At 42.8% G+C, this 16,005-nt stretch overlaps 1 protein-coding gene across 4 annotated transcripts in view; it reads right to left on the reverse strand.

Annotated features, from left to right (window-relative positions):
* LOC126547435 (glycosyltransferase 25 family member-like) overlaps positions 1 to 9,492 on the reverse strand; it is a 361,867-nt gene extending 352,375 nt beyond the window's left edge. For 3 of the 4 annotated variants that reach the window (XM_050195438.3, XM_055063007.2, XM_055063006.2), the window contains exon 1: positions 9,092 to 9,491. In XM_050195438.3, coding sequence (XP_050051395.1) covers positions 9,092 to 9,303 — 212 coding nt within the window. In that variant the 5' untranslated portion in view covers positions 9,304 to 9,491. Of the gene's footprint in view, positions 1 to 9,091 lie in introns of all 4 variants that reach the window. The other variant, XM_055063005.2, reaches the window with a different exon arrangement.
* Positions 9,493 to 16,005: the final 6,513 nt, after the last annotated feature.

Below are 16,005 nucleotides of genomic sequence, written 5' to 3' on the forward strand. Positions count from 1 at the left end.
GTATGAAAAATGTGCAGCTGGTTGGTTGCTTGGTAGCTGAGAACATTAGTATGTACCCTTACCCACATATGTCATGACTGCCAAGCTGATAACCTATGTATTTACCCCTTTGTACCTTTTCTTTGTTTTTTGGTCTGCATGCGAAAGGATGTTCATTTGTACCATACATACTTCTTTTTTGTCTTTCCACTTCTCTAATAGCCTCAGCAATGGTGGAGCTGACCGTATTAATACGTGACATGAATGATATCATCTAAAGCACTGCCATACCACAAGACTGCATAACCACAGCCACAGCTGCTTGCAGCAATGAACAAGCGCGTCATCACACACATGCACATGTGTTGCATGTGTATACAATATCTCTTATAAACCCATTTAGGAGAGCAAAAATGGGCTGATTTAAATGCGGCCCTAATTTTTCTTTATTTCTTTTCCTTGGCACTGTTTTTTCACGTCTTTTCTTTGGAGGGGCTATGCAAAACTGGAAGAAGGGGTCAACCTTCCTTCGTAAGATCGAAATTAGAAACACACTAAATTTAATGACAAACATTTGAAAAATTTATACTTTGTAAAATTGAAAAATTCATAATATCGAATTTTGTAAAATCAGGTTCAACTATATTACCTTATCCAGTAGCTGTGACATGTGTGTGGGACTAATTTGCAGGACACACAAATTTTAAATGCAGCCTGTGTCTTGGCTCAGCTCTTTGCTGTGTATGCTTATGGGCACCCCTATAACATGCCACCACACCACCAGAGCGACTGCGCTCCCACAGAACTCAAGCGTCTGTGCCGGGTGACAGAGATGCATTCTGACCATGGAAGCCAGCGCACAGCCGATCAAGGTTTCTGTACCTTTTCGTGAACAAATAGTTGTTATTCCTATATTAAGCATACAACTGGTGATGAGCGAGTGGATCATAAGTGCAGGACTAGCCTGATGAAGACATCAACCTCAGATGCAAGCATGCAAGTGATTGTGCTCCCACTGTAGAGTAATGGAACTCTGTGGCCTCCCTGCGCGAAAGTACAGATATGGCGACATTCAGCAAGGTGGAGGAGTACAGCAACCAGGAATCCTGGCTCTCATACACAGAACAGCTCAACAGATTCTTTAATGCAAAAGACATTGAAGACAACAAAAGAAATAAGTGGATATTCTTGTCAAGTGTTGGTTCCAGTACACATGCCATCCTATGCAGTTCGTTGGCACCAGCAAAGCTGAAAGAAAAGAATTACAAGGAGCTAATGATGACCTTGAACAGCCACTTCAGCCCGCTGTTGTCTGAAATAGCCTGAAAACTTTCTATTCAACACACACATTCAACTTGCGAATGAAGGTGTCACGGTGTTCGTCGCTGCACTTTAGCACATGGTGGAAAACTGCAACTTCAGCAAAGCTCTCAACTGCATGCTGAGGGATCACCTTGTATGTGCAATCCATGAAAAGACTGCGTGGTAGAGGCTTCTGGTGGAGAAGAACCTTACCTTGGAAAAGGCAATTGACATCACGAGAATAGCAGAAGCAGCAGATCGAAACGCAAGGGAACTTCAGAAAGGGCATGTGGAATTGCCCAATTCTCTAAATCAAGAAGGCACCGCCAATTACGTCAAGTACCACTATAAAAAGCGCCGTTTGGTACGAAATGGACAGAAGGACCCAGGAATAAAGCCAAAAGAAAAGGCAAGCCCGGATCCAAAGAGAAAATGAGACCCTGGCTTTGCTGTGGAGGACATGACCAGAAACCACCAGGGGACCTATTCTCAGATAACCATTTTCGGCAATACTATTGCCTTCGCACGACACAGTGCTCAACCAGCCAATCAGCTCATCTGGTTTTGCTCAACCAGCCTATAAATGTGCACTGGAAGTGATATCATCGAAAGTGATCATTCGAGAACACAGCTCCAGATTGCAAACGCATCCACACCAAGTGCTACAAATATGGCAACGTGGGACATCTGGCGAGCTGCTGTCTTTTCAACACTGAGAAGACAAGAAGTCAAGAAGGCCAAATGAACAGTCTCGAATCAGGTAACAATCCAACCGAGCACTTCCTGAATTCACTAGAAATAAATTCAGCTGTAAGCCCCATCACAGTAAGCTTTAAGGTGCCTGGAGCACCACAGAAGATGGAGTTAGACTCTGGCTCATCAGTCTCCATGAACTCGGAAGCCACATACAAACTGAACCAGCATTCGCTACCCCGCCTGATGGCAACAGACATCAAGCTAAAGTGCATCCATGATGCCATTCCTGTGCTTGGTTCCTTAAGAGCGTACGTATGCCAAGGCAAGAATACATGTCACCAGTCACATTTGGTGGTCGGTTGCAAGCAAGAGACCAAACTTGTTTGGCAAGGACTGGTTGGCAACATTCAAGCTTCTACCAGGGCAGGCGAACATGACACAGCTGGTAGAATATGCAACAGAACACATGGTGTAAAACATGTTACGAGAGTTTAAAGACGTGTTTGTGGTGTCTGTTCTCAAGGGACCTCCAGTTCATGAAGAGCTTTGACCCGACGCTCGGTCGCAGTACTACCGAGCCCACTCTGCACCTTATGCACTGCAAGAGAAAGTGGAGCATGAACTTAAAAGACTGGAAGACGAACCAATAATCACGTTGGTTGATCAATCATAGGTATTTCTCACAGTACCATTGCTGAAAGCAGATGAAAAAAGCATCAGGATTTGCAGGGCCTACAAGTTGGGCCTGAATCCTGCAGTGATTACAACCCGATACCTACAATTTGAAAGGTTGAAAACATTTTTGCATCCTTGCAAGGTGGAGTCAAGTTCACAAAGCTAGAGTTCAAGGAAGCCTACAATCAGGAATCTGTGGGTGATGAAATAAGCACACTCCTGGTCATTAATACACACAGAAGCCTCTTCAAATACAATCGCTTAGCCCCCTTTCGTATGTCATCGACTCCGGCACTCTTCCAAATAACTATGGAACAAGCTCTTCAAGGAATCCCAGGTACCTCTGCATACCTGGATGATGTCCTCGTGATAGGAAGACTGATGCAGCACATCAGCAGACCCTTCAAAGGGTCCTGCAAAGGATCAAAGAATCAAGTGTGAAGCTGAAACAGGAGACGTGCAAGTTCTTTAAACCATTGTTTGTGTACTTGGGTCATGAGATCAGTGTAGCTGGACTTCAGCCTGCAAAGAAGAACACAAGCCATCATCCAAGCACCAGAACCCAAGGATGTAGGGTAACTAAGATCCTACATTGGACTCTTTTCGTGCTACGGAAAGTTCCTACCCAACATGTCAATGCTACTAGCACCCTTGTATGTGCTGTTACAGAAGAACACCCGTTTGAGATGGACAGATGAAGAATGCAACGCCTTTATCAAGAGCAAACAAGCAATAATGGAGGCCAAAATTCTAGCCCACTACAATCCATCAAAGCAGCCTGCGCTAGCTTGTGTCGCCTTACCCTACAGTGTGGGGGAAGTATATAATGTAACGAAGGGGTAAGGCATGCAGACACGGACACAAGAGGAGAGAAGTGGACAACATGAACACCGACTATCAACTGAAGGAAGCACTGAGGTGAAAAAAAAAGAAAGAAGACACAAAACTCATCTGCGCATGCTCTGGAAAGGTAGCACCACGTGTCAGTCAGGTACACGCACCAGTCTACGTGAGAGGTAACTGTTAAGGCATTTGATCTATACCTTATGTAAAGTAATCGAAGGCTGACTCACGCACACACTTCCACCATTATTGATATGCCATGCCTCGACCATAAGACGTGCATCTTCATTCCTATGCCTGTACAATATTGCGCATTCATCTAACTTAGGCGTGCAGTTACAATCTTGGCAGTCTTGGCAATGTAAGGAAAGATTAGAAGGCGATCCACCGGTTAACGACCTTTTATGTTCTGTTAGACTCTGACTGATACACCGCCCCGTTTGTCCTACGTATAAATGGCCACAACTAAAGGGAACTTTATATACTACACCCATACGACAGTCAGTAAAACTGTTGTTCTTGATGTGCTTCACTGGACAAATATCTGTTCTTTTTTTGCCTTTCACCAGCTCCTTTTTTCGCTGTACGGCAGCGCCTATGTTACCTAGCTTATTGGGAGCAGTGAAAATGACATGAACACCATATGTACTTGCCACTTTTTTAAGCCTGTGCGATACTGAATGAATGTGAGGAATAGCCACTACACTTTTCGTGCTATTACTGCTTTCTGTAATCACGTCCGTCCCTCTCAAAATCGACTTCTTTAGGCGTTCAGCCACAGTGGTCACTGCTACACTAGGATACCCTGCTTCTAATAGGTGCCAGACCTGTGCATTAAAAGTGACGCTCATTTTGTGCATGCATGATCTGGTGAGAGAAGACTTAAGGCACAACATGGCCATTCCATTTTTTACTACTTTGGAATGCTTGGATTGAAAGTTTAACAATGGCTTCGAAGCTCTAGGGGAGTATGCCAGCACATGTGATTTTCTTCAAAGACCAAGGAAATGTCTAGAAACTGTATTACGTGTCTTTGAGGAAATTCCTTGGTAAACTTTCATCCACCTCCATTAAGTTTAAATTGCTCACTTACTGAGGTAGCAGCGGAATCAAATTCATCCTTACTGCAGAAAACCAGGTAATCATCAACATGATGAAATACCTTAACAGAATTGCCCAAGGCCTTCTCTAAGCAGCTGTCAACTGAGCTCAGGTAACTATACCTAAGAATAGGGGCAACCTTTGATCCAATACATATTCTTGATTTCTGCAGAAACACGCCATCTCTCCACCCAACCAGCATTGACTTTAAGTACATTGAAAGAATTTCTAGAAAAGCACCCGTGGAAACACCGCATCTATCTATAAAAGCCGACTCTTGCACATGGCAATAGTGCTGTCGCACCAGCAAAATGGCGTGGAATCGCCACTGGCATTCGTATCTTGCACCCTCGCGCCAGCAGAATGAAACTATTTACAGCCAGAAAGGAAAGCTCTTGCCATAATATTTAGTGTCACACACTTCAGAGACTATCTTTTGTGTCATTGTTTTATGGTAATGACTGACCACAAACCATTGGTGGGGATCTTTTGGGCAGGCAAGGCAGGTCTAATTATGACTGCATCAAGAATTCAACAAAGGGCTCTTACCCTTGGAGCCTACAACTACAGCATCAAGCACTGTCCAGGATGCTTCAATGGGAATGCAAATGCCATGAGCAGGCTACCACTGACGACATTGTGCAAAGATCTAAGAGAACCACCAGAGCTCGTTAATTCATCTACAACCTCGAAAAGCTAACAATATCAGTGAAGCAACTACAAGACCTCATACACAGCGACCAGAGCTTAAGCCAGGTTCTACTATGGGCAAAGGATGGTTGGTCCCATACTACAACCTGCAACCTTTCTGGAACAGGCATGATGAACTGAGTGTGCATCGGAATCTTCTCTACTGAGGAAACTGCATGATTGTTCCACCTTCTGCCTGCCAACATATCCTTAAGATAGTCTATGATGTTCACCAGGGTATGGTCGTCATAAAAGGCATGGCAAGATCTTTTGTTTAGTGGCCTGGCATAGATGCTTAAATAGAGTACTGCTCCTGACAGTGTTCAGAGTGCCTTCAGCATTCTCCAATGCCACCTAAAGCAGAACCAGTGTCCTGGCCAGAACCGCAGAAATGCCGGGAGTGCTTGCACTTGTACAACGCTGGACCATTCGAGGAGAAAATATTTTTTGTAGTAGTTGACACAAAGTCAAAATGCCTCGAAGTGCTCATTGTGTGCCACTTCTAAACAATGGAACACCTGTGTGAAATTTTTGCAATGTTTGGATTACCAAGGTGTATTGCGACAGACAATAAAGCGCCATTTACTAGTCAGCCCTTCCAAGACTTTGTTGAAGGAAATAGGATCAAGCATCTCCGAACTGCTCCTTTCCATCCAGCTTCAAATGGCTAGCCAAACGAGCAGTCCGAACAGTGAAGGATGGTCTCAAAAGCTCTGGCTCTGGCACAAGCTCTGGCTAGCTAAATGGCTGCTCATGTACCACACAGTGCCATGTCTAAATGGAACATCCCCAGCAGACCAGATGTTCAGTTATCTTATCAAGGCAAGGCTCGACCCTGTCATTCCCAAGAAGGGTGAAGAGGAGGCTATTACGCATTCTGAGCAGTGGCCCAATTCTAAGGAAAGCAGAACACACTACAAAATATCATTAAGGTAGTTGTTCGCATCTTTGGCAGAGGACCAAAACTGATGACACAAGTGGGTCAATCATGGTAACAGCGCCAACTCCACAAGGACACATACACCACCACTATGACCAAGTCAAGCAGCAGTCAACACTGGCTCCAAACCAAGTGGAACAACCTTCTGCAATCCCGACATGGCTGTGACTATGCACCCACTGAAACACCAACAGTTGAGACTAGAGGGACAGTGCAAATCGCAAGACGTCCCACTCGAACTATCCAAATCTCTGAAATATACGTAACCTGCTTTCCCTAAAAGAGGAGTGCTGCGTGTGTTTATTGGTGCCCTTAAAGACAGTGCCCCACCACCAGCACAACAATGCTCCCTCATCGTGCATGTGCGAAATGCATCATCCCTCAGAGCTCAAGTGTCTGCACCCATGAGGTGTCCTCGCATCGGTTTATAGATACGCATTCCGACCATGGAAGTCGGTGCACGGCTGATTGTGATTTCTGTACCTTTTCGTTAATAAATAGTTGTTATCCCAGTATAAAATATACAACTCTGCATGTGACATTATGATTGGACCAGTCAGTGCATGTCCTAATTATAACATGGCCAAAGCCGATGCAAAAGCTTTCGACACTCCAGTGGAAAGCTTCTGGGATCCTAGATGTGTAGGCAGCTTGACCAAAGCATATATTTAACAATTAACTATTTTCATAATAGGTTTTATTTCAGTGGCTTTCAACCCAGAAACGGTGTTCTGCACACAAGTAGTTGGCTCCCGGCAGCGACACCTGCCAGACAGTACTTGTATCGTTTTTCTTTTCTTTTTCTTAGCCAGACAGATGCCATCACATTGCAACTAATGCATCCATCCATTCAGTTCAATGTTCATAACAATAGTACTTATGCTTCCCTAGGAAGGGCTTTTAATTACCACACAGATATATCTTTCTTCGGGCCACTCAAAAATATTCAAGATGTTAATAGCAATTTTATTTTGCTGTTCAAACTGCTTCACCATAACAAGGGCTCACAATCAATATGCTTAGTGTACACGTGCTCTGGCTGCCTGCAGTCAAAGTAAGCATTAAAGAGGCCCTAAAGCACCTTCCTAAATAATCATAGAAAGTCCTCACTATTGCAAGGTGTCACCTTACAAATCTTCTGCCACAGAAGGTTTTCGAATCCTCCAAGTATAAGCGGAGTTTGTGGTAGCTGAAAGTTGTTGTCGATACCTCAAAACATGGCTCGTACCCACAGGGGGGATTGGCCACACTGGGTTGATTGAAAAGAGCATCTAACAAAATACCAGAAGGGGGTGAATGCGAACATTCAAAACGAAGCATTTGGCAACCAAATGCTAATAGAAATTTCTAGAGGGCCTATACATAAATTTAGGATAAAATAAAAATAAAGTGTCCCACAATTGGTACCCTAGCAGCGAAATCTTCCAGACACTTCAATGAACTTGTGTATAGTAGTAATCATTCACTCATGGCTTGTGCCTAATTGACAGGCACCAAAGGACAAAATGTTTGGTATAGTAAGTGCTAAACCCAGCTTATTAGTTGGAAATAAGTGGAACATTCTGCAAAGGGAGGAGCAACAGCAAGAAAGAAAGAAATGGTCCATAGTTTCTGGTTCATTGCAAAAGGAACAGAGGTTAGTTGTGGATAAACCAGACCTATGGAGGTAAAAATTTAGGTGGGGAACTCCACAGCGGAAGCTTGTTAAGGTCACCTCATATTGTCGTAAAATGCATTTGCTCGTATTCCCCCAGAAATTTATATGTCAAAAATCATCTGTGGAAAATGGATGATTCATTACAATTTAGAAATAAAAGGCGTTTAAATCTATCTCCTGTTAGATAAAAGCATCTGCACTGCAAAATGACTTTCTCATCTTCTTTCATATCCACTAGTGTGGTAGCTATGCACAGGGGGGGGCAACAGCCAGAAGGCTCCAGTAAGGATCATCTTAATAATACAAATTACAGTTTTCAATAAGTGTAAGTCTCCAATTACAATTTGATTCATGAAATAGCACATGCATGCAAGCTAGTCGACTTTTTTTCAATGCATTTCAACTTATTTCCTTTCACTTATTGGAAATGGCCTATATATATATATATATATATATGTCATTTGTCCTTTCATCATCATCAGTCTGTGAAGTTCACTGCAGAATGAAGGCATCTCCCAGTGATCACCACACATCCGCTAGGCCTGCAAATTTTATCTCATCAGTCCATACAATCCTACGCCTGCCTGCGTGCATTTCCTTTATTCTCACTCACTCATGGTGCAATTGAGGCTATCTATATAGGCGCTTTTAGAGCGCATATGTGCATATCTTGGAAAAAATAAGAATGAGAATAGGCATGAGAGCCTAAAACAGTAAATAGCTTTGATTAAAAAAAAATCCAATAAGAAGGTGCTCAGTCCAGATGCCACGTGGTCAAATTCAATTTATCCGTTTTCAATATGAATTCACGTTATCAGCTGTTCTCTAGAGCAGACGACATGCTTGGATAACCTTTGCTACAATCATCGCGAGGCATATTAACGTTATAGTGTATGTAGAATTATGAAAATCGACAGCGTGCTGCCAACAAAAATGACAAAGAAATTCATCAACATATTATGCGATGTTAATTCCTAACTGCGGATCATGTACCGCTTTCGTAGCAGCCGTTACTCGATCGATGTAAATAAAAAAGTAATGATTGGGAAATACGTCGTATATTTTATCGTCCCACATGGCGAGCAACAACATAAAAAGTTTATTACACTTTTTTGCCAACTTCCGATACAGTTTACAACAAATGGATATTTCGCCAAGGATATATGATCGGCGGGGGTACGTACTGCGATATCGCACAGCCAACTTACCATAAACTTATCCTTGATTTGGGGTAGCTTTGTTGCTCCAGGTAACCGAAGAAGTAAGGCAACACGTGCGCCTTATTTCTCAGTATGACAGCAACGAGCACAGTCGGTGGTTCGAGTTTGTCGCCTTCGCCTCTTGCCGAAGCGCTCACCACGCCTACTAATGACAGAAGGGAAAGCCAATAACCCAGGAACATGAGCGAAAGGTATCTCATTATCAAGCACCAAAGCAGGAACTTCAGATGTTGTTTTTTTGTCAACGTTACGAGTGAAGCGGGAACGTGTGACTATTTATTATCTGCCGCTGACAGACGTACTAGTTATTACACACGTGAAGATGCGGAGGAGCGCGTAGGAGCAGCGGGAGCGCACCTGAAGTTGGATCAAATCCGGAGCGGCAGGTGTACTAAAGACACGTGACAAAGTGCACAGTGTTGCCGGGAGCTTTTCAAACGAGGCCAACGTGGTCTGCAGTTTGGCGGTTGTTGACCAACCACCCCTAACAACCTGCCAAGAGTAGCAACGCATGCCGGGAAGCACAACTTTCGGCGCGTAACTCAAAATAGACTAAATATAAATTGTGAGATTTAAAGTACCGAAACTGCACAGTGGTGTAGGAGAGACGCCGTAGTGGAGGGCTATGAATTAATCTTGACCGCCTGGGGTCGTGCCCCCAAAGCACGCTGCACAAGCGTTTTTGTATTCCGCTGCCATCGAAACTTGTCCGCTGCGGTCGCGAGAAACAAGCCAGAGACAATTCGTGCTCAGCAGCGCAACGCCACTGAATGCCCATAAATATAAATTTAAAAAAAAAAACGACACTGAGTCAACGCAGTGGGTCAAAATGGACAAAGTGTGTTGAGAGCGGCGGGTTGAAAGATGTGAAACAAGCTACATACCGAACACGTACGTCTGTACAATTTTGATTCTTTTCCCTTTATTATTATTATTTTTATAACGTCGTACTATGTCGCCTTTATATACTGCAGTAGCAAAAAGGTGCAGTCTGGAAGCTAGCACAGCTACCACGGTGAAAGCGGTGTTCCGTCGTCTATAATAGCAATCTCACCTGCTGCTGCTGATATTGGCTTGAACGTATACATACCGATATTTGGTACAAGCCCAATGGCACAAAAGTGCTCGGCACAACGTTGGCCCATGGCATGCCCATGGTCAGCTGCCGAGCGCGGCCCACATTTGGGAATTGACACTTGCCTCACGTTGGAGACATTGGACCAACCTGAATGGATATTATCTGGCCAACTGTTAGCCATATAAGTAGGACCACGCTTGACCCGGTGATATTTAGCAAAATTTGGTAGGCTACTCGTTTATATAAGTATTTGTTTTTATACCAGATGTTCTTTAATTACTAGCTGCACCAAAATTTTAAAAAATTGCCTGTGGTACATATAGCACAATTAACCCTTGAGCTAAATTGCACGACGACGAGGTGGCCATTACTTCTACGAGAAATCAAAATGCTTAATTGAATAATTAACATAAGTGCACTAATTAACATTTAAGTTAATCACTTTATTGTACATATATTTCAATATACGAATTATAGCAAGCGAGTTCGCAAGGCGTATCCACTTTGAAAGTAATTATTGAAGTGCCGGATGAAATGAATTGGCGTTCCAGTTACTTTTGTGTTTAATGCATAAAAAAGCGTTTTCATAACAATGTAAGTCGAATAACAGTGCATTTTTATCGCAAGTTTGACGGCACACATCTTGAAACCGGTGCCATCATCATAATTCGTTCGAAGTGGATATATATATAGTCAACTCGCTATATATAGCTACTATTTGAGAAGTGAAATATATGTGCCATTAAGTCATTGTAATTACGTTATTCTATTAAGCGTTCAGATTTTTTGTAGAAGTAATGGCCGTGCTCATCGATCGAGTCATTTATCTTGAGAGTTAGAATTGTGCATTTTTATAGGAGGCACTGATGTATCTTATATGTATGGCCGCCGTAGTGCATTAAAATGGCGTGCAAAAATAAAGTTGGGCATTAAACTTAAGGGAAACAAAACTTGAAAACCTCCCAAGACTTATCTCCAATACACCGCCAGTTTTTACATTCATCTCTCTTCTTCTTAGGGACCAAAGAAAGTGTTGGCCCCGCAGCTTAAAACAAGGTTTTCCGACCTCGCGTTATGACCTCCACGCTCTCTAAAAAGTCTCAGATGATGAATTGCGGGTCTATTTTAAATCATGTACCAACATTTCAACGCGCTGGTATGCGTGTCACCTAGCTGCTGAGGCATTCACTCATGGCCTAATTGTTATAGAGTATCAGGCTTCAAATTCGTAGTACAGTGTTAGAATCCGGCCGGTAAACACTTTCATTTGCGAATTTATGTAATTTTTCATATTCATGAGTGTATACGGGTCGGCCCCCGACCTCATAACGAGGTTGGCCCACGCTCGCTAGCTTACCGATCGACCACCTGCGGGAGCTGGCACTGCGTCACCCTAAGACATTGGGCCAAGCAAAAGGCCCGACCACAGAACACCTATGACCCGCGACCTTCTGCCGACATGGTCAATGGCCAGGCATGAGCGGACTATGTCCCTCGCTTGTCTGACCGAGTAAGTCGGCCATCGCGACTTCTTCCCGACTTGTTACCAACCATTGACCATCGGCCAAATTCCATTGGGAGCCTGTACAAACCTAAAGTATGCGAGAATCTTGGGCAGCATGCACCAGTTATGATGGTGACACGCAAAATTAGTAACGCTTTACAAATAAACAATGGGTGCGTGGGCAGGCGGACGGGTGGGTGGATGGATGGAAGGATCGATGGATGTGATATAGATGGATGAGTGGGTGCATGGACGGAGCTAGGTTCATTGAAGATAAATATAGGTATTCAGTCGACTCCACATACATGAAACTTCATCGTTTAAACATAATTGCCGGATGAACGGAACAAGCTAGCATATATGCTAGGATATCCTGGAGATGCAGGAAGTATTGCAGACAGGGGAACATATATGCATTGAAATTTACATGTGACATCTTGAAGCATACAATGGAATAAAAAAACCCTGAATGGTGACAGGAAATGAGGCTTAAACAATTCTGTTTAGAATTATACATTTAAGTATATTCCCATAAAACAGAACGTTAATTTAGTGAAAATTATTTAAACAAGCAGCCTTGAATAAAGCAAGTCAGTGTGTCCAGACCTGCAAATAGGAGATTATTTTTTAAATCTCTTTCCACTAATAAAATGCATGGTCTATCTGAAGCTACAGCTAGTACTTAACTAAAACCAATTGATCTACATTCTGCATGTTTAGTCTGACGTAAGGATCCTCCGTCTGTCAATTACATCCTGTTTATGCGTGGGTTGCATGGGGTTCCCGTTGTGTCTGTGTGGCCCCTTCTTGTCCTTCATCTTTTCGCGCTGTTAGAATGTTCCCCTGTAACTAGTGCATGGAGTACTGTTCATAGTATATTCTTGCACTTTTCCCCATCATTTCTCAGCCTCATGGTGCTAAAATTTTACTCTATTCTTTCTTGTCACCTCAAATCTAGACCAACATTTAGATTGACGCATAATTATGCACTGTTCATTTGATGACCTGATAGAGTAATTACTAAATTTCAAAAGCAATTAAACAATTGCATCAAACAGAGATAAAACTTAAGTGCGTTGTCAAGAAAACGACTTATGAAGAATCCTATACAGTCGACTACCGTTATTTCGATTTTGACGGAACCGACAAAACTGGCCGAACCAAACAAAAGGCAGAAAAAACGCCGAAATACGCCGTTGATTCGCTTGGCAGTATTTACCGTTAATGTTAGCTTTGCCGCAATACAAATATGGTATGCGGTGAAGCATACAAAACCTGAAAAGGTGCCACTGTTACAAGACATGGCACGTGTTCCTTAATTTACATGCGCCATCTCCAGACACAGTACGAGCATAGACGCCTAATAAGTTTACTGGCAGGCCTTCAGACTTTTAGATAGACCTCCGCTCTTTTGTTAATTGGCTTAATTTAACCGTCCCCTCGAATTTCTTTCCCAAAACACAGATGAGTTTTCTCAGTGCACGCACTAGTATAATTAAGGAATGCATAGTAGGCCTCGTTAACGGTCTCATATACGATCGAGACACGGATGGCGGGCGCAACGAGGGCTCAAATCACCACAGCAACGTCAAAAAAAAAAAAAAGAAAGCTTTGAATGGCTGCCAATATATGCTTATTAAGCGTCTGGATACTCTTACTGTGACCGGAGACAGTGCGTGTGCGCCTGTATAATTAAGAAACGCGTTCTATGTCCCGTGACACAGTATACGCGCACAGTCTTGGTATGCTTCACCGCATAACAAGCTGTATCGCGACAAAGCTGACTAGTCAAGTTCAAATTATTCGGTGAAGGCCAATGTTAAGATCGAAATAACGGAAGTTTTGGCCCATAAGAATGTATTTGCGCCGGCCGGGACCTTCGGTTAGAACTGAATTAACCGAAAAATCGAATTAACGGAAGTCTGCTGTACTGTCGGGAGTCGTGGAAGTACAAGAATGCCAGAGGATACCATTTTTCAGGTTAGATTGGAAGAATTGTATCATGCCAATTTTTCATGCTCATTATGCCTGGTGTTTCTGTGAAGACCAAGGTTTATTTATTTATTGTCATGCCCTCAGGGCCCAATGGGCATTACAGAGGGGGTGGGTACATGGTTTACAAACAAAAAAGCATTCAAGCCTATAAGGACAAGGACAAGATAAACAGACAGTAAGAGCAGCAAAATAAAAGGAAAAAAAAACCCCCGCAAAATTCGAGACATTTTAAAAGATGATCTGTCACAGCGGTCTTGAATGATGACGCATTGGCTAAGATGGAGATAGAAGAGGGAAGGCGGTTCCACTCAGAACAAGTTTTCAGCATAGAAGAATGCAGGAACATGTCAGTGCGACAAAGTGTGATTGATACGGGAGGATAAGTACACTGGCTGCGAAATGGGTTGCTGATTCAATGAACGGTGATGGAACACTTTGTGGAATAAACAAAGGCGCGAGATGTTGCGCCGAGTTTGAAGGTTAGGAAGAGTAAGTGACGATTTCATCTGCGAGGCACTAGTGGTACGTGAACAGTTCGACATAATAAAATGAGCTGATCAATTCTGAAGGGATTCTATGGCTTGAATGAGACTGCGGTGTGCCGGATCCCAAAATGCACACGCGTATTCGAGTTTCGGACGAACGAAAGTTTGATAAAGCATTAATTTTAGGCGCTGTGGAGCTTGGAAAAAATTGTGTCGAAAATAACCAAGAGTGCAATTTGCATTACCTATGATGTAGTCAATGCATGGTATGCCATGACAAGTCATCAGATATGTAGACACCGAGATACTTGTATGCAGACACGCGCTCCAGTCCGATGCCATTAATTCTGTATTCTGAAGACATTGAGGCATTAGTGCTTTGCGAAAATGTCATGTGCTTGCATTTACTGATGTTAAGGGTCATTAACCATTTATTGCACCATTCAGATACTTTATTGAGGTCAGATTGAAGGACAAATGTATCATTAGGGTTATTTATTTCGCGATAGATAACGCAGTCATCTGCAAATAGCTTCATACTAGAGTTAATGTTATCTGGAAGATCATTTATGTAGATCAGGAATAGTAGTGGACCTAAAACGGAACCTTGAGGGACGCCAGATTCAACAGGACAAGGAGAGGAAGCGTGATTGTTAGCGATAACATATTGGGTTCGGTTAGATAAAAAGCATTCGATACATTTGAGGATGTTTGGGTCAATTTTCAAAGTGATGATTTTTAGTAGAAGTAGTTGATGAGGTACTTTGTCGAAAGCCTTAGAAAAGTCAAGAAAAACAACATGAAGAAAGGAGCCTCGGTCTAGAGCTGCTGCGATGTGATTAGTAAATAACAGAAGCGGTGTTTCACAGGAATAGTTTTTCCGGAATCCATGTTGGCAGTAGGTAAAAAAGTCATTTGATTCAAGATATGAGACTAGATTAGAGTAAATTACATGTTCTAAAAGTTTGCACAGGATACTAGTTAAAGAAATTGGTCGATAATTGAGAGGAGAATGCATGTTCCCGGATTTAAAAAGTGGCATCACTTTTCCGACCTTCCAATCTGATGGCAGCATACTAGATTCAATGGACTGTGTGAAGAGGAATGAGAGAAAAACTGAAGAGTAAACTTTCGTGTTCTTCAGAAACTTCGCATTAATTTCATCATCACCACATGAAGACAAAAGCTTTAGTTTCTCAATTAATTTAGCTATTCCCTCAAAGTTGACTACAATTGCATCCATGGGAAAGAAATCGCGATTATGCAGCTGCGGCGTGACAACAGCAGTTGTCTTGGTAAACACGCCCGCGAAGAAGTCATTCAGGACAGTACAACACGGTTGTATATTTGCACATAACAGATTTAAAACTTATGCAGATCCAACCCTTCCAGAATCGATGTGAAACAGAGAGCTTTTGTGAAGATGTTAAATGCTAAAAAGCAGTTCATCATCTGAAATGCATTTTGCATCATAGTTATTACCTGCCCGGCAAACTGGCAAGATGCAGAAACCCAAGAAAGTGGATAGGGAAACGGCGCCGTGGTAGCTCAATTGGTAGAACATCGCACGCAAAACGCGAAGGTTGTGGGATCGTTCCCCACCTGCGGCAAGTTGTTTTTTCATCCACTTTCATTTCCATTAATGTATCGCTTCTTTATTTCATTTATTAAGCACAAGTAATTTCCCCTTTGTTGTCCTTGGTGTCAGTGTTCATTGGCTTCAAAGATGGTTGGGTGAGACGGCCCCGACAAGCACTGGATGATGTAAGTGATGGTAGTTTAAACTTATTTTGGACTGCCCATTTGCAAGGTGCGTCCTGCAAGTGGCTCCTCGCACAGT

This window comes from Dermacentor andersoni, chromosome 1 (genome assembly GCF_023375885.2).
Source record: "Dermacentor andersoni chromosome 1, qqDerAnde1_hic_scaffold, whole genome shotgun sequence".
Lineage (NCBI taxonomy): Eukaryota > Metazoa > Arthropoda > Arachnida > Ixodida > Ixodidae > Dermacentor > Dermacentor andersoni.